Here is an 18,501-nt window from a genome sequence, read left to right as displayed (position 1 = left end):
TCAACCGGGAATAAATTGTGACGGGCAGCATAGATAAATAAATGCTTTATTTTCATCGGCGTGATGAACAGAATATCACGTCTCACTTCGTCTTCTGGAGCAAACCTGAAGAGCAGATACTGAATGTGCTTAAAGGCCCCTACACACTTTACGTAAACTATGCCAACCCAGCGATGGAGCGTTGTTTTCTACGTAGTTCTATGTTCTTTTGTGTGGCTCAAATTTTGGAAGGGACTGTATACGACGCGCCGTTGCTCTGTTTGCATAAGGTGTGTGTGGCCCTTAAAGCTGTGGCCCTTAAAGCTGTGGCCCTTAAAGCTGGAATTCGTAGCGGTGACACTGCTACTTCCAAAACAAAAACGTTACTTCAAACAACCACACTGTTTTTTCCCCCCTCAGACATCATTGCACATGCGATAGAACAGTAGAGTACATATTACCATTTTATTTTACCATGATGCTGGATGCTCCTCTACTCCATTTCCTGAACAAAACAAAAACAATAACACCTGGGGGGGCGACCAGTGGCGCTGTTTTACCTTACGCAGATTTCAGCTTTAACATAGAGACAAAAATAAGGGTTAACTAAATAAGGAGATAGTTATATATATACACACCTGTTTTAGGGCAGGGTTGATGATCTCTTTGACAGTTCTAAATGGTTAAATGGAAATAGCTGACATCTAGATTCAGTTTGTAATGAATATGGCTGCTATCCATGGAGCTGATTCTCTTCAGCTGCTGTTATCATAACATCCTCTAGAGGTCAGTAGCGTGCTGTTGTAGTGTATGGCTTTGGAACATTGAAAGCAGGCTACCTCTGCATAGATATGATTTGGAATATTAAATTAAGCAACTACACATGAGCACAGGTCTAATACACAAGAAAGACTGCTTTAACATTAATTTCTCAGTACATTCATATCAACTATTTTTTGGTTTTCTCTCATCCAACTAATTGAACGACAACCACTACTGGGATTGTTTACCTGGGCTTATTGTAACGAAACATTAGGCGCAGTTACAACACAGGGATATTGGACAGGGATATTCAACATGTTGACTTAATCTATGATCTGTTGACATGTTTTGCTTCAAACACAAATAACTTTGACAACGGTGGGATCAAAGAATAATAACAATTCCAAAGACAATTTCGAGGAATGTCTCTTTAACCAAGGTGCAGAGGTGCCAAAATCATGAACACACAGTTGGAGAGCTGACTAAAGAGTCACAGGGCAGAACAAACCACAGAGCATCCACACGTCTTGAAGCAAAGCAGGATTCCAGTTTTTCCTCTATACGATCGCCTGTATGATCATGTCTGTAGGACTCCACCACCAGCAATGTGCAGCAGGGATATTCTTTCTCAGCTCCGTACATTCCCTCACCTAGAATGCCCTAGCACAGAGGAGTATGACATGCAGTTCAGTCCACTGAATGCTTCTAACAGGAATTTCAGCCAGTCAGAAAAACAATGGTCAAAAGCCTGTTATTCTGTATCCATGGACTATCGGGCTGGACTCCTTCAGCTCTGGCTCATCTGGTGATGTTGGGGAGGACATACAGGCTCCGTCCTCAGCATCTGTCTCTCCCCCTCCCTCCCCCGCCATCAGCGGCTGCCCTCTGTTCTTCAGCTCCCTCTGGTACTTGGCCATGAGAGAGGCGTAGATACAGCCGTAGGTGGCCGCCACCACCATCAACACACACACCACGCCGCACACACACGCCGCCACGATCTGAGTCCCCCAGGCCCTGCGCACGCTAACGGGCCGGTAGCGCTGGCGCACACATTCTTCTTGGTTAACCTGGGGCCCGTTCATGGGTCCGTTAATCCGACCGACGCAGGGTGGGCTTCCTCCTCTGGGCCCGTTGTAGCCAGGGACACTGTCCTGGTTGTCCAGCTGCAGGCAGTAGTTGAACATCTCTATGGGGATGCTGCGGATGTCCTGCCCCCTCAGCTCTTTGGGGAGGTTGCACTTCACAGCATCCACCTGCCCGTCTGAGACACAGAGAGTGATGCAGTGGATCATTAACACAATAAATAGCTAATCAATCTCATTTACATACTTGATACAGTATCAGAGTAGTACATGACATGGAACGAAGGCGAAATGACTTGGCTGTACTTGAAACATTGTAACCTTAAAGCCTTTCAATACACAACATAGCACTCACGTCTGTACAGCATCCACTCCATCCAGTGCTTGAAGTCCCTCAGGTTGCAGTCACACTCCCATGGGTTCCCTGCCAGTTGGAGGCTCAACAGGCTGCCCAGGGGCTGGAAGGTGGCTCTGTCCAAGCTCTGCAGCTTGTTTCCAGACAGAGACAGCCAGGCCAGGCCCTGGAGATCGTCCAGCAGGCCCATGGGCAGAACAACCAGGCCGTTCAGCGACAAGTCCAGCCCTTTCAGTGTCCACAGACCCTGGAACAGCTCTCGGCTCAGCCCCCAGCAACTCCTGTTACTCTGTGTCACCTCCGTCTGGTTACTGGGGTCAGGAGAGGTAGGAAGGGGGCAGTCACCCAGATTGTTACCAGAGAGGTTGAGCCACTGGAGGCTACTGAGTCCAGAGAATGCCCCTGGCTGCAGGCTGAAGAGGTGGTTGTCGGAGAGGTCCAGGAGCTCCAGAGAGCTGAGGTTGGACAGGTCCCTGTCGCCTAGGGAGGAGAGGTTGTTGTGGGGCAGGCGGAGGGTGCGGGTGTCCTGGGGCAGCAGGGGCAGGACGGTGGTTAGGGAGAGCAGAGCTAGGCCTGTACAGTCTGTGCCATTGCTTTTGCAGATGCACAAGGTGGGACAACCGCTAGCCACCTCTAGCAGACCGAGCAGTACCAGCAGTAGACTGGGCAGGGCTGCATAGACTCGGGAGGGAGGAGAGGAGAGATTTAAAGGAGAGAAATTTGATTACGCATTTTAATGACATGACCAGTGCAAGATTTTCGCCAAATGTCTGAGTAATCTAAATCAACCCCCAGAATTCGTTGGATGCCAAGTCAAATCTACGTACAGGAAATTCTGAAATCAATTTAAAAGACGAGTCACTAAACACTTCTGCCTGTCAATCAGCCCCCTGCGGTAGTCACTCACCCAGGCTCTCCGGGTGGGTCCTGTCAAGGGGCTGCATGTCTGCTCTGCCCACTCTGGTGCCACCATAGACTGGCACTGGCAGTAGGTGCCGTCCTTGTGCCACCCACCAGCTATGCAGAACCCTGGTAAATGGAAAACAGTAAGAAAGCCTGAAAAAAGTGAAAGAGAGCGGGAGAATGAGAGAGAGAGAAAAGGAGTCATCAGATGAGCAATACACACTGCGTATTTGGATGTGTAGGAGAGAGATTGTTGGCAGTTTAACTCTCTTCTTATATAATAATGAATATGATAATATGCCACATGTACAGATTAGGAAGGACAACAATCTCTTCCATCTGATTTGGAACAACATCATTATATACTTCACCCTCTTATTCCTCTGACTGTTGAAGACTTTGTTTCCCTTTTTATCACTTTCGATTCATTTTTACTTCTCTGGTATTTCAAGCGGGGGGGTCAGTCAAAAAAGAGCTTGATACTAAGGAAATGCAAACACTGTATGGAGGTGAAGTCAAAGTTAACTTTCTACTGAACACAGACAACCCTCATCTTTCACCTGCAGACGATCACACAGGAGAGAGAGAGAGAACGAGAGAAATGTGTCCTAAATTTCATGATTAGAGAGAGATTATGTAGCTCCATCATGCGTGCCTCTGCTGCCACTTAGTAGAACCAGTTTAGAGGAGCCTCAAGGTCCTTCTTTTGTCATCCCTCCACAAAGGCTCTCCTCCTCTTCCTTTCCTCTTACATTCTCACACACTGTGCTCTCACTAGGGTTATACAACGTTATTTCCTGTATTCAACTGTAGGTAGAGTTAGGAGGCATTGAGGGCACTTACAGGATTGTTTGGTTTTGTGAAGTTTGACGCCTGAGTATTGGGTGTGCTTGGTTATATCTTCGTGTCTCAGTATTGGGTGTGCTTGGTTATATCTTCGTGTCTCAGTATTGGGTGTGCTTGGTTATATCTTCGTGTCTCAGTATTGGGTGTGCTTGGTTATATCTTCGTGTCTCAGTATTGGGTGTGCTTGGTTATATCTTCGTGTCTCAGTATTGGGTGTGCTTGGTTATATCTTCGTGTCTCAGTATTGGGTGTGCTTGGTTATATCTTCGTGTCTCAGTATTGGGTGTGCTTGGTTATATCTTCGTGTCTCAGTATTGGGTGTGCTTGGTTATATCTTCGTGTCTCAGTATTGGGTGTGCTTGGTTATATCTTCGTGTCTCAGTATTGGGTGTGCTTGGTTATATCTTCGTGTCTCAGTATTGGGTGTGCTTGGTTATATCTTCGTGTCTCAGTATTGGGTGTGCTTGGTTATATCTTCGTGTCTCAGTATTGGGTGTGCTTGGTTATATCTTCGTGTCTCAGTATTGGGTGTGCTTGGTTATATCTTCGTGTCTCAGTATTGGGTGTGCTTGGTTATATCTTCGTGTCTCAGTATTGGGTGTGCTTGGTTATATCTTCGTGTCTCAGTATTGGGTGTGCTTGGTTATATCTTCGTGTCTCAGTATTGGGTGTGCTTGGTTATATCTTCGTGTCTCAGTATTGGGTGTGCTTGGTTATATCTTCGTGTCTCAGTATTGGGTGTGCTTGGTTATATCTTCGTGTCTCAGTATTGGGTGTGCTTGGTTATATCTTCGTGTCTCAGTATTGGGTGTGCTTGGTTATATCTTCGTGTCTCAGTATTGGGTGTGCTTGGTTATATCTTCGTGTCTCAGTATTGGGTGTGCTTGGTTATATCTTCGTGTCTCAGTATTGGGTGTGCTTGGTTATATCTTCGTGTCTCAGTATTGGGTGTGCTTGGTTATATCTTCGTGTCTCAGTATTGGGTGTGCTTGGTTATATCTTCGTGTCTCAGTATTGGGTGTGCTTGGTTATATCTTCGTGTCTCAGTATTGGGTGTGCTTGGTTATATCTTCGTGTCTCAGTATTGGGTGTGCTTGGTTATATCTTCGTGTCTCAGTATTGGGTGTGCTTGGTTATATCTTCGTGTCTCAGTATTGGGTGTGCTTGGTTATATCTTCGTGTCTCAGTATTGGGTGTGCTTGGTTATATCTTCGTGTCTCAGTATTGGGTGTGCTTGGTTATATCTTCGTGTCTCAGTATTGGGTGTGCTTGGTTGTATTTCTCAGAATTGGGTGCATTTGGTTCTGTTTCTCAATTTTCAGTAGGAAGTGTAGTTGCCTCTGTTCCTCAGATTTTGATATGAAGTGTTCTTGCTTCTGTTTCCCAGTTTTAGGTGCACTTGGTTATATTAGCGCATCTTCGTTGGGTGTTCTTCTGTTTCCCAGTTTTAGGTGCACTTGGTTATATTAGCGCATCTTCGTTGGGTGTTCTTCTGTTTGACATGTGAGGTGTGCGATGCGTGTCCTGTTTACTCAGAGCATGATGAGTACATCTGATCTGGAGTCAGATGAACCACAGCGTTCTGTCACCGACTGGAGCTGTCACTAGTGCAACAACACCACACTCAAAAAAAAAATGCTGTGTTAAAAACTATTTGGGTTCGTTGGTAACCCGGCGCTAGTAAATATTGGACAGAACACATTCAGTGTTCTGTTGAGTGTATACGCAGTTCACTTTGAGGCTTACCCAAACATGGGATAATTTAACCATTAGTTGGGCATTTTGTCCTCTCAGACTGGTTTGACCTAGCAGCTGGGTCATTTTTTAACATAATCCTTTGGTTATTTTCAGGAGGTGTGGAGTATTCAGGGTGTGGCTATCAGCTAGATCTAATTGGCCACCAGTGAGAGTAAATTACATTCCTGTTCATCATGTTAAGTTTATATAAGGCAAATAAGGAACTCAAACACTTCTATAAGCCTTATTGAAACTACAAACATGTCAATGTTCAACTTTGCCATGTATTAACTATTCAACAAAACAGATGAACAGGAATGACTTTTACTCTTATGGATGACTAAAAACAACTATCTGAAAGTACATCACTGGGGCCAAGCTTCCTGCCATCCAGGACCTCTATACCAGGCGGTGTCAGAGGAAGGCCCTAAAAATTGTCAGACTCCAGCCACCCGAGTCATATACTGTTCTCTCTGCTACCGCACGGCAAGAGGTACCGGAGCGCCAAGTCTAAGTCCAAAAGGCTTCATAGCAGCTTCTACCCCCAGATTAGCCTGAACAGCTAATCAAAGGGCTTCCCAGACCCCTCTTTTAAGCTGCTGCTACTCTGTTTATTATCTATGCATAGTCACTTTAACTCTACCTACATGTACATTACCTCGTCTAACCGGTGCCCCCGCACATTGACTCTGTACCGGTACCTCCTGTATTTAGCCTCGCTATTGTTATTTTACTGCTGCCCTTTAATTATTTTTTATAATTTTTTACTTAACACTTTTTTTTCTTAACTTCTTAATAAAGCATTGTTGGTTAAGGGCTTGTAAGTAAGCATTTCACTGTAGGGTCGACACCTGTGACAAATCAAATGTGAAATATGCAGACAGATTAAAAGTACATTTACATTGTAATACTTCTGACAGACAACTTCCTAACTCCGCCCATCCAACTTTGGGATTTCATAACATTCCCAGAAGTCATGGATAATTGAGTCAATGTTAGTTTTACACTTAAGACATGACCCTGCCGTTGTGCTGTAGAATTTGTCAAGTTTGCCTCTTACGTAATACATTCTATACATTAGTTTATACTGGATTAAGCATACATTTTCATTAGTTACGTTGCAACATTCCCTCCATCTTGTGCCAATGTCAGTTATTGTAAAGTTTTGGTTCTGATATAAAAAACTATTTTTTTCAAAGAGATTGTCAGTTGTACAGCCTCTCTGCAAGGTTTTGTATATCTCACCCATCATATGAATATCCTTTGCTGACTCAAATAGTATTCCCTCAAGATTGCTCTGATGTATTCTGATTTCAATTACTGTAAAACCGTGTACTGTGACCACAATTGGGACTTAGCCTTAAATGGGGTTTCAATTCATAACCTCTTAGTTGCAAGCAAACTGAAATGTCCTGCTACAGTGCAGCTACATCGCCAAACATGTGAGTGTGAAAGAGATATGGCCACAGACTTATTGGCAATAATGTATTTCGGCACTTTGCTAAAAGCCGCACAGAATCAAATAAATAATTGTCTCGTAATCACCATCAACGTAACAACAATTTAAAACTAGCAGTGCTCAAAGACACTTGATGGAGAGCATAAATGAATGGTTTGAACTTCCAACCGGTCGGTTGGGAGTGCATCGATGTGTCTGCAGTGCCACCAGGTTCATACCAAATGCTTGGAACATACAGTACCAGTCAAAACCTTGGACACACCTACAGTACTCATTCCAGGGTTTTTCTTTATTTTTACTATTTTTGACATTGTAGAATAATAGTAAAGACATCAAAACTATGAAATAGCACACATGGAATCATGTAGTAGCCAAATAAATATACATTTTAGATTCTTCAAAGTAGCCTTGATGTCAGCTTGGCACACTCTTGGCATTCTCTCAACCAGCTTCACCTGTAATGCATTTCCAACAGCCTTGAAGGAGTTCCCACATATGCTGAGCACTTGTTACCTGCTTTTCCTTCACTTTGTGGTCCAACGCATCCCAAACCATCACAATTGGGTTGAGGTCGGGTGATTGTAGAGGCCAGGTCATCTGATGCAGCACTCCACCACTCTCCTTCTTGGTCAAATAGCCCTTACACAGCCTGGAGGTGTGTTGGGTCATTGTCCTGTTGAAAAGCAAATGATATTCCCACTAAGCGCAAACCAGATGGGATGGCGTATCACTGCAGAATTCTGTGGTAGCCATGCTGGTTAAGTGTGCCTTGAATTCTAAAGAAATCATTAACAGTGTCACCAGCAAAGCACCCCCACACCATCACACCCCCATGCTTCACGGTGGAACCACACATGCAGAGATCATCCATTCACCTATCTGCATCTCACAAAGAAATGGCAGGCTGAACCAAAAATCTAAAATTTGGACTCTTCAGACCAAAGGACAGATTTCCACCAGTCGTGTTTCTTGGCCCAAGCAAGTTTCTTCTTATTGGTGTCCTTTAGTAGTGGCAGCAATTCGACCACAAAGGCCTTATTCACTCAGTCTCCTCTGAACAGGTAATGTTGAGATGTATGTTACTTGAACTCTGTGAAGCATTTATATGGGCTGCAATTTCTGAGGCTGGTAACTCTAATGAACTTTATCTTCTGCAGCAGAAGTAACTCTGGGTCTTCCTTTCCTGTGGCGGTCCTCATGAGAGCCAGTTTCATCATCGTGCTTGATGGTTTTGCCACTGCACTTGAGAAACTTTAAAAGTTCTTAATTTTCCGTATTGACTGACCTTCATGTCTTAAAGTAATGATGGACTTTCATTTTTCTTTGCTTATTTGAGCTTTTCTTGCCATAATATGGACTTGGTCTTTTAACAAATAGGTCTATCTTTTGTATATTATCCCTACCTTTTTACAACACAACTGATTGGCTCAAATGCGTTAAGGAAAGAAATTCCACAAATCAACTTTTAACAAGGCACACCTGTTAATTGAAATGCTTTCCAGGTGACAACCTCATGAAGCTAGTTGAGAGAATGCCAAGAGTGTACAAGAGCTGTCACCAAGGCAAAGGGTGGCTACTTTGAAGAATCTGAAATATAAAATATATTTTGATTTGTTCAATGCGTTTTTGGTTACTACATGATCCCATGTGTGTTATTTCATAATTTTGAAGTTTTCACTACTATTCTACAATGTAGAAAACACTAAAAACAAAGAAAAACCTGTAATGAGTCGGTGTTCAAACTTTTGACTGGTACTGTATACTGACACAGTTAAAACATAATGGTATGGTTAGGTTACACTACAGTGTTGTTACCTGGGGTACCAAAAAATAGATATAAATAGATATAATGGGAACATTTTTCAATTCAATATTTTGAATATATGGTACGATCATCACAGCACTTTTGATAGGTGGGGTAATTAGCACATCTGTGGGTGTGGTCAACTATCTATGTATTTGTGCCAACCAACCGTCAGTGGAAATGTTGTAGCAGTTTGTGTTTGATGGTCATGCCAATTCAAATGGGGCACCTCCTTTGACGTTATCTGTCCTGCAAATGTGTAAAAGAATTATGCATTTTCCAATAACTTAAAAAGGTCCTGAACAGTTATTATGATTCCCTTGTAAAAATAGGCTTTTAAGTGACTATGATATCACTCGTTATAATTTTGGGGGATAGAAATGCAAAACTTTTTCTCTCATGCTAACTGCCACAAATGTTGAAAAGACAGGCTCAGTGGGCGGGGAGCTTATATTCATGAGCTCAACTTGACTGACAGCTCTTTGAGACACCTATGTCAAGAAACTTGGATGCTTTGAGCCGTGAAAAATCAGGTCAAGCAAATTTGGGGATACAGAAAGCAACTCAAACAACGTTGAAATTGCATAAATAGCTAGTTTTCCATCCAATTGGCGACAGATTCTCATGTGAATATTCTAAAATCTGCATAAAGTTTGCGTTTCCACCAACCTGACTTGTTGAGGATAAAACTCATTGTGTGATGTAGTGCACACAAGATGTACTTTTTCGCTTAAGTTTTCATATACAAAATAAAAATGGAATGTTCAATGTATTTCCATTGAATTGTCAACTCTACCTTTAGTTGCAAGTGAGGCATGTCAAGTTCATTTTTAGGACTTGCCAAAAAGTACACAAGTGCATTGTGATTGGCAGTAAATATACTGTTTATCAAAACACTGATAAAGTATCTTATTACTGTAGAAATTGACTGTATTAAGACCACAACGTCTACCACAAAATTAGCAGCAATAGCTAACAGTGTAGTTTCAAGTTATCGCATGAAATTTCTCATGGTAGATCATGTGAGAATGTGTTTTTGGAACACTGCGTGTGACATTTCTCATGGTAGATCATGTGAGAATGTGTTTTTGGAACACTGTGTGTGACATTTCTCATGGTAGATCATGTGAGAATGTGTTTTTGGAACACTGTGTGTGACATTTCTCATGGTAGATCATGTGAGAATGTGTTTTTGGAACACTGCGTGTGACATTTCTCATGGTAGATCATGTGAGAATGTGTTTTTGGAACACTGTGTGTGACATTTCTCATGGTAGATCATGTGAAAACGTGAAATCTGAAAACATATGACGTGGGACATTTCACATCACGTGACACGTGACCAAAAAACAACCTATAATAAATATCTGCACTCAGCAAAAGAGTGCCATCTGCACTGCTATTTTAGTTATCAGTTTTTTTGACTCAATTTATTTAATGAACTTATTTCAGCAATTTGAGGGTTTTCTGTAAAGCTGTCCAATGTTGGTGGGGCATATTATTCTGTTTGCACGTTACTCCTGAATCACAGTGCATTTGGTTACATTACAGCCTTATTCTAAAATTGATTCTATGCACAACACCCCATAATGACAAAGTGAAAACAGGTTCTTAGACATTTTTGCAAACGTAGAATACAAAAATAATAAACAGACATGCCTTGTTTACATATGTACTCAGTCCCTTTGCTATGAGACTCAAAATTGAGCTCAGGTGCATCCTGTTTCCATTGATCATCCTTCAGACATTTCTACAACTTGGTGTCCACCTGTGGTAAATTCAATTGATTGGACATGATTTGGAAAGGCACACACACCTCTCTGTACTTTGCTCCGTTCATCTTTCTCTCGATCCTGACTAGTCTCCCAGTCTCTGCCACCGAAAAACATCAACACAGCATGATGCTGCCACCACCCTGCTTCAACGTAGGGATGGTGCCAGGTTTCCTCCAGATGTGAGGCTTGGCATTCAGACTAAAGAGTTAAATCTTGGTTTCATCAGACCAGAGAATCTTGGGTTCTCAAGGTCTGAGAGTCTTTAGTTGCCTTTTGGCAAACACTAAGAGGGCTGTCATGTTCCTTTTACTGAGGAGTGGCTTCCTTCTGACCACTCTACCATAAAGGCCTGAATGTTGTGACAGGTAGCCTAGTGGTTTGAGCATTTGACTAGTAACCGAAAGGTTGCAATATCGAATCCCTGAGCTGACAAGGTAAAAATCTGTCGTTCTGCCCCTGAACAAGGCAGTTAACCCACTGTTCCTAGGCCGTCATTGAAAATAATAATTTGTTCTTAACTGACTTGCCTAGTTAAATCAATTTAAAATTCAAATAAAAAAATTGGTGGAGGGATTGTTGTCCTTCTGGTAGGTTCTCCCATCTCCTCGGTGGAACTCTGGCGCTCTGTCAGAGTAACCTTCGGGTTCTTGGTCACCTCCCTGACCAAGGCCCTTCAACCCTGATTGCTCAGTTTGGCCGGGCGGCCAGCTCTAGTAGTCTTGGTGGTTCCAAACTTCTACCTTTTAAGAATGATGGGGATCTTCAATGCTGCAGAAATGTTTGGGTACCCTTCCTCGACACAATCCTGTCTCGGAGCTCTATGGACAATTCCTTTGACCTCATGGCTTAGTTTTTCCTCTGACTTGCATTGTCAACTGTGTGACCTTATATAGACAGGTGTGTGCCTTTCCAAATCAATTGAATTTACCACAGGTGGACTCCCAAGTTGTAGAAACATCTCAAGGATGATCAATGGAAACAGGATTCACCTGAGCTCAATTTCGAGTCTCATAGCAAATGTAAATAAGGTATTTCTGTTTTAGATTTTTAAAACCTGTTTTTTCTTTGTTATTATAGGGTAGTGTGTAGATTGATGCAGATTTTAAATTTATTTTAACAATTTTAGAATAAGTCTGTAAAGTAACAAAATGTGGAAAATGTCAAGGGGTCTGAATACTTTCTGAAGGCACCACACACACACACACACACACACACACACACACACACTGCCCTAAGCCAAGGACAAGTATAAAAGAAGGAACACTGAGGGGCGGTACATAATTAAATGTATTTAAAATTTTCTGTGGTTATGGTTTTGAACAGAAGTTGCCTCTGGCCACACCCCTGCCATTTACGTATCACGCACACACACACAGACTCTCACACTCTCTATCCCACATCAGAGCACTTTTCATTCAGTCCTTCAATCAGCTTTCACTTCCCTACTGGGGTTCTCACTCACTCAATGGATTGTCCTAATTTTGGGGGGGAAGCATGTCCAGTACAGTAGCGAAGTTGAAGTTATTGAAGCACTTGGGAGTCCTTTCCAGTGGGGGGCTGCCTTTCATTGAATTACAGTACCAGCCACTGAGAGAAGCTTTTGGGGTGGTGGGGGGAGGGGCACAACAACAAAAAGCTAGCATCAATAATTTAGTACAGACTTGCCCACAGAAGGAGGGTAGACAGACGTGTTCGTGTTTGGACACATGGTCATCTGTACAGATGTGTTTAGGTGTGTTGGCACTCTTGCACAATTGACTATTTCTTAAAAAATGTGTTCAAATTGAAGTTCACAAGTGTATTTGTTTGATTTACAGCTACACGGGACTAAGAAGAAGTTGAAAAACATCTAAACTGACATCGAGATTGTTTACATAAAATGCCCAAAAGAATCTTGGTCTAAATGATTCAGAATTCTCATTCATTTGGTTGGAGGCAAGTTATTTTGTTTACTCTGTAATTGATCTCACCTGTGGTAAGTTGCAGGTCTCTACAGGGTACAAAAAGCCATTCAACCAGCTTTAAGAAGAGAAAACATCATATTTTGCTCCATTGCACTCCATTATAAAGTGCAAGGGAGCCAATATATCTGATTTGTGTATGCAAAGGTTCCAGCTCAGGGTGAGTGCATCACAGTATCACACATTATTTATACCAAGTGTTTAATTACAAGAGATGGTGTTTACGAACTGCGTTTGACAGCTTGTCCCATCAAGTGCACCATCACACAGATCACATCAGATTAGGCCTCCCGTCCGCCTCCCACTTATGTGACTAACGAATTGACGGGTTGTAAATGTGGAGTTATTCCTGCCCCAGATTAGGACCGTGGTCTCAATCCTCCGTGGCAGCAGGGTTTAGACTGCAGCACAGATGCTAGTTATGATTCCAGATGGCTGTCTGGCAGGTGGTGGAACACAGAACACATAGAACACCACATAGTCCCCAGTGTTGAACTCTACATCTACAGTATCGCATGTCCCTTGTTCTAAGTTATTTCTTGTCCTAAACTGTGTTGTTGTCAGACCGCAAAACCGGCTGTCTCAATGTACTGTACAGCAGTGGTTCTCAAACCTCTCCTCGGGGACACCCAGACGTTTCATAATGTTGTTGTAGCCCTGAACTAGCTCAACCTGAACTCACCTCAAGGCGTTGCTGTGGAATAGTTCAAATACAGGGAGCGGCTGGGGTTCCCCAAGGAGACGTTTGAGAACCACTGCTATGGAGTTTATAAAAGACGGTAAGACAGTGTGAACTTGAATGGAACATGCTGTATGGAACATGTCCATTTATCTTATTTATCTTACCAACTTCCGATACTGGAAGTCTGCATGCAAAGTTGATATACAAGGTTATTCAGCTACGTACTCTGCTGTATGTCCGCGGTCTTCTTTCACATTGTTAGAAAGCCCTAAAGTTAGTGATTCTCATCCCATTACCTGCATTGCAATGATACCTTTACTGCAGCTTGGTCAATGGCAATTCCCCTTGGTTTCATTTTGCTCCCACAAGTTTATGGATTAGTTTACTCTGATAATTGCACTGGAATGAGGGGGGAGAACAGTCAGCCTGTTTTCTGGTAACAACCACGTTCTTATTGCGTACAGACTCGATGCGTTAGCCTAGTAGTTGTAATATTCTCTCACAAGAAGCCTAAAGAAAGGGAAAACCTTCCCAACAACAGATGCTTTTACACACACACACACACACACACACACACACACACACACACAGCGCAGTACTCACCATCTGTTTCAGTCTCCAAAGTGCTATAGCTCTTACAATAATTCTACAAGAAAAGTGCTACAGTAGTGTCTTTTATCCTCCCCGTGTGGGAAAAATAATATGCTTCATCTGATAATGCTGCTAACTGAGGAGCTTGGGGAAAGGTCCTTTAGCTGCATGTGGTTCGGTTCAGCTGTTTCTCCTGCTTTATGCAGATGTTGGGATCCCAAGGGGAGATGTTCTTGGTCGAGAAACACATGCTCCAGTCTTCTCTTTTGTTTTCTCTCTCTCTCTCCCTCTGTCTCTCAGAGCAGTGGCTCTCCCTCTCCTCTCCTCTCAGGTCCTCTTTCCAACTCTGCTTTTCCTTGTAGTCTGAGTGCACTACTGTCCAGAGGTTCAGTCTAGCTCAGTGTGTATGTGTGTGTGTGTGTGTGTGTGCGAGAGAGCTAACGCACTGTCGCTCTTGCAGGATACACCACGTCTTTATATGATCCTGGAGGAGAGTGCTGTGCAGTTTCTATGGCATATATATGCGTGCCATGTGGGTGTGTCTGAGTGTTTGTCTGTTTGTGTGTGTGCATGTGTACGTGCGTGTGTGTGTGTATGCATTACGCCTGGTTTGGCCAAAATAGTAAAAAATAGTACAGTGTGTTACAGCTGAATGAAAAAGGAGAGGGAGTGAGATTGGGGGGGGGCGACAGAGAGAGAGGGAGAGAGAGAAAGAGAGAGAGGCAGAGAGGGCGGGTGGAATCAGCTGATATAGCTCAGTACCTCACAGAAGATGAGTGTCTCTATAGGTTCTTGTAAAGGCTGTACCCTGAGCTGTGTCGGGGTCTGTCCCAAAATGCTTACAGTGAAGGTCGTTGTGTGTGTGTGTGTGTGTGTGTGTGTGTGTGACTGCAGCAAAGCAGCAAAACAATAAAAGCACCACTGCTGCACCAGTGGCTAATGCAAGGCAGTCAGGAATTCCTCCTGCTACTGACAATGATCATGTCATTATGAGATGACTCATTTTGCTGTGTCATTGGTCTCTCAAGAAAGGTAGGCAATGTCTGACAGGGAGGTAGGTATACAGTAGGTCTTCTGATTGGCATTTCCTCTATTCTGTCCAATAAGATGTCACCACCAAGTTACTCTACTCCAAGAGGGGGTTTAAAGGTGTATCTCTGTCATCAACCTATCATCCCATACTATTGGTGATGCATATCACCTTGTCAAAATCAAATCAGATCAAATCAAATGTTATTAGTCACATGCGCCGACTACAACAGGTGTAGACCTTACAGTGAAATGCTTACTTACGAGCCCCTAACCAACAATGCAGTTTAAAAAAATATGGATAAGAATAAGAGATAAAAGTAACAAGTAATTAAAGAGCAGCAGTAGAATAACAATATATACAAGTGGGGTGCCGGTACAGAGTCAATGTGTGGGGGCACCAGCCAGTTCAGGTAGTAAGTACATGTAGGTAGAGTTATCAATGTGACCATGCATAGATGACAACAGAGTGGCAGTGGAGAGGGAAGGGGAGGAGCGAGGGGGTAATGTGAATAGTCTGGGTAGCTATTTGACTAGATGTTCAGGAGTCTTATGGCTTGGGAGTAGAAGCTGTTTAGAAGCCTCTTGGACCTAGACTTGGTGCACCGGTACCACTTGCCATGTGGTAGCAGAGAGAACAGTCTATGGCTGGAGTCTTTGACAATTTTTAGGGCCTTCCTCTGACACCGTCTAGTATAGAGGTTCTGGATGGCAGGAAGCTTGGCCCCAGTGATGTACTTGGCCGTTCGCGCTACCCTCTGTAGTGCCTTGCGGTCGGAGGCCGAGCAGTTGCCATACCAGGCAGTGATGCAACCAGTCAGGATGCTCTCGATGGTGCAGCTGTAGAACCTTTTGAGGATCTGAGGACCCATGCCAAATCTTTTCAGTCTCCTGAGGGGGAAAAGGCATTGTCGTGCCCTCTTCACGACTGTCTTGGTGTGTTTGGACCATGTTAGTTTGTTGGTGATGTGGACACCAAGGAACTTGAAGCTCTCAACCTGCTCCACTGCAGCCCTGTCGATGAGAATGGGGGCGTGCTCGGTCCTCTTTTTCCTGTAGTCCACAATCATCTCCTTTGTCTTGATCACGTTGAGGGAGAGGTTGTTGTCCTGGCACCATGCGGCATCAGTCAGTTAGTGTGTGTGTGGGTGGTACTCCTCAGTTCCCCAGACTGCAGATGAGCTACGGTTTCGGATATGACCCCTATTTTTAGTAGAGTGACCAGACTGTGTGCGGTTTTGTGTGCATCGTGGCTACCTGCCTGCATGTGTGTGCCATTATGAACATTAGGGTCAATTGTTACTAGTTGACTTAGATTAGTTTGGATTCAATTAGATAGTACTTTATAGTCATTGATTCACAGAAATGTGTATTAGCTATAGATTTTTCACTGTGTCAAAAAAGATCCACAACAAAAATAGAGACATGATATAGACAAAACATCTGATATACTATGCATAACATCAGACATACTATGCAAAACTTCTGATATACTATTTAAAACATCAGGCACACTCTGCAAAACATCTGATATACTATGCAAAACATCAGATATACTATGCAAAACATCAGATATACTATGCAAAACATCAGATCTACTATGCAAACATCTGATATGCTATTCAACACATCTGATATACTATGCATAACATCCAACATACTATACAAAACTTCTGATATACAGTACTTTGCAAGACGTCTGATATACTATACTACTGATATACTACTGATATACTAAAACCTCAGACATACTAAAACCTCAGACATACTATGCAACACATCAGCCATACTATGCACAACATCAGACATACTATGCAAAACATCTGATATACTATACAAGACATCGGATATACTATGCAAAACATCAGACATACTATGTCAAACATCTCATATACAAAGCAAAACATCAGATATACTATGCAAGACATCAGACATACTATGCAAGACATCAGACATACTATGCAATCAATAGGTGATAACCATTTTAACAAGTCTTCTAAGTAATCAGCTGGTTAAATAAAGTATTACCAGCATTAGTATCTCACAACACAGAATACTGCAGAGGTATCAACAACAACAGGCTACCATGAAAGCATGGCAGATATTTGCATAGTCTCACCCCACCCAGACAAGATTTACTTGTACCACACGCCTCACACTACCTCATCAGTGTTTACACAGTGACCATTTGCATGCAAACAGCAGCAGTCTGGTGCTAACTGGGCAAACTGCATAGAGGTGAACTGAAGGCCTAATCGATTTCCTGTCTCACTGTAATGCCCAACCCCACATCCACCCAGCCTCTCAATATAGTTTCACAGATGGTCACAGTAAATTTAGGGTTAAGGGTTTTTGCAGAGTCCATGTTTTCCTCTCTCAACTGACCTGAGTGTGTGTGTGCCCGCTTGTGGTCTATTTTTAGCCATCGGGGTGCAGATGTCCTTGGAAATGCTGGAGAAGAGGCTATGGGCCATTACCTTTCAGGTAAGGGAGCAACACACACACACACACACAAACATTCAGACACACAAACGTACACAGACACACACATACACACACTCAGCTCTCCATCGATATATCAGACTACTGACACAAATCCATCTCTGGCTCAGTTGGTAAGAGCATGGCAACATCAAGGTCACAGGATCAGTTCCCGCAGGGATCACATACACATACCAAAATGTGTGCACTACATTTTGGATAATCTGCTAAGTGCTAATATTTGATCATCTCTCTGTCTGTCTCCTCCTCTGCCTCTCTGCCTTTCTGCCTCTCACCTCCTCTGCCTCTCTGCCTCTCTCCCTCTCTGTCTTTCACCTCCTCTGCCTCTCTGCCTCTCACCTCCTCTGCCTCTCTGCCTCTCACCTCCTCTGCCTCTCTGTCTTTCTCCTCCTCTGCCTCTCTGCCTCTCACCTCCACTCACAGCCCAATGACACAGACGTAAGTAAACAGTGACCTTTCCTTTCTGTTGATACAATACATTAACTCCTCTCTCTGATTATGAAGAGGTTATCACACCCTATTGACTCGGCTATAGAGCCAGCCATGTTTGTGTTGTTGTTACGGTTGTGTGTTCCAAATCCACATATAGGTCTCTCTCTCTGATGTCAGCCAGTCACATGATTAATCTGTATCTAAGGGGTGGTCGACCTTCTGACTCACGACCTTGACCTTTATCCTCTCTCTCTCATCTCTATCTGTCTCTTTCTCTCTCCAGTGTACTGAAGTGGAAGGTGTCTGCCCTCTCACCTGTCAAAGCATTGTGAGTACTGAGCCTATTCTACAGGTTTGGGGTCAGTTACGATTCAATTCATGAATGACAATGACGTTCAAATATTATTGTATAAATGCTAATGATGCTTCATTTAATGTGCGGGTCTTCTTTTCCTCCAGGATGTCAACTGTTTCCTTGTGGACAGCAACGGTTTCATAATAGTCTCGAAAGAGAGGTCAGAGGTAAGTGGCCGACATCATGACCACCCAGTGACCCGAACATATTAAACCAATCCATACGGCCATCCTAACACCACCATCAT

General features: G+C 43.2%; 2 protein-coding genes across 4 annotated transcripts in view; one reads left to right on the top strand and one right to left on the bottom strand.

The window, feature by feature from the left end:
• The window catches only part of LOC112218193 (voltage-dependent calcium channel subunit alpha-2/delta-4), a 71,465-nt gene that overhangs the window by 37,589 nt on the left and 15,375 nt on the right, over positions 1-18,501 (top strand). For both annotated transcript variants that reach the window (XM_024378791.2, XM_024378790.2), the window contains exons 25-28: positions 17,388-17,449; positions 17,891-17,905; positions 18,183-18,227; positions 18,359-18,421. In XM_024378791.2, the coding sequence (XP_024234559.2) occupies positions 17,388-17,449; positions 17,891-17,905; positions 18,183-18,227; positions 18,359-18,421 (185 nt within the window). The remainder of the gene's footprint in view (positions 1-17,387; positions 17,450-17,890; positions 17,906-18,182; positions 18,228-18,358; positions 18,422-18,501) is intronic.
• On the bottom strand, positions 31-14,459 carry LOC112218194 (leucine-rich repeat and transmembrane domain-containing protein 2). 2 transcript variants are annotated; one of them, XM_024378792.2, is made up of 4 exons: positions 13,949-14,459; positions 3,086-3,234; positions 2,179-2,859; positions 31-2,002 (listed from the first exon to the last, which is right to left on the bottom strand). In XM_024378792.2, exons 2-4 carry the CDS (start codon positions 3,120-3,122, stop codon positions 1,482-1,484), a joined length of 1,239 nt encoding a protein of 412 aa, XP_024234560.1. In that variant the 5' UTR covers positions 3,123-3,234; positions 13,949-14,459; the 3' UTR covers positions 31-1,481. The 2 variants fall into 2 exon arrangements, with proteins under 2 accessions (XP_024234560.1, XP_024234561.1); XM_024378793.2 differs by having other exon boundaries at positions 2,179-2,850.

The sequence above is a fragment of the Oncorhynchus tshawytscha genome, linkage group LG19, assembly GCF_018296145.1.
Source record: "Oncorhynchus tshawytscha isolate Ot180627B linkage group LG19, Otsh_v2.0, whole genome shotgun sequence".
Lineage (NCBI taxonomy): Eukaryota > Metazoa > Chordata > Actinopteri > Salmoniformes > Salmonidae > Oncorhynchus > Oncorhynchus tshawytscha.
The sequence above is the reverse complement of the archived record's forward strand: the minus strand, read 5'-3'. Positions and strand labels throughout refer to the sequence as shown.

Coding starts and splice junctions, on each gene's coding strand:
- LOC112218194 (XM_024378792.2), bottom strand. CDS start 3,122: ATGCAGCCCCTTGACAGGACCCACCCGGAGAGCCTGG. Junction 2,860..3,085: donor GACCCACCCGGAGAGCCTGG/GTGAGTGACTAC, acceptor CTCCCTCCCGAG/TCTATGCAGCCCTGCCCAGT. Junction 2,003..2,178: donor GGAGTGGATGCTGTACAGAC/GTGAGTGCTATG, acceptor TCTGTGTCTCAG/ACGGGCAGGTGGATGCTGTG.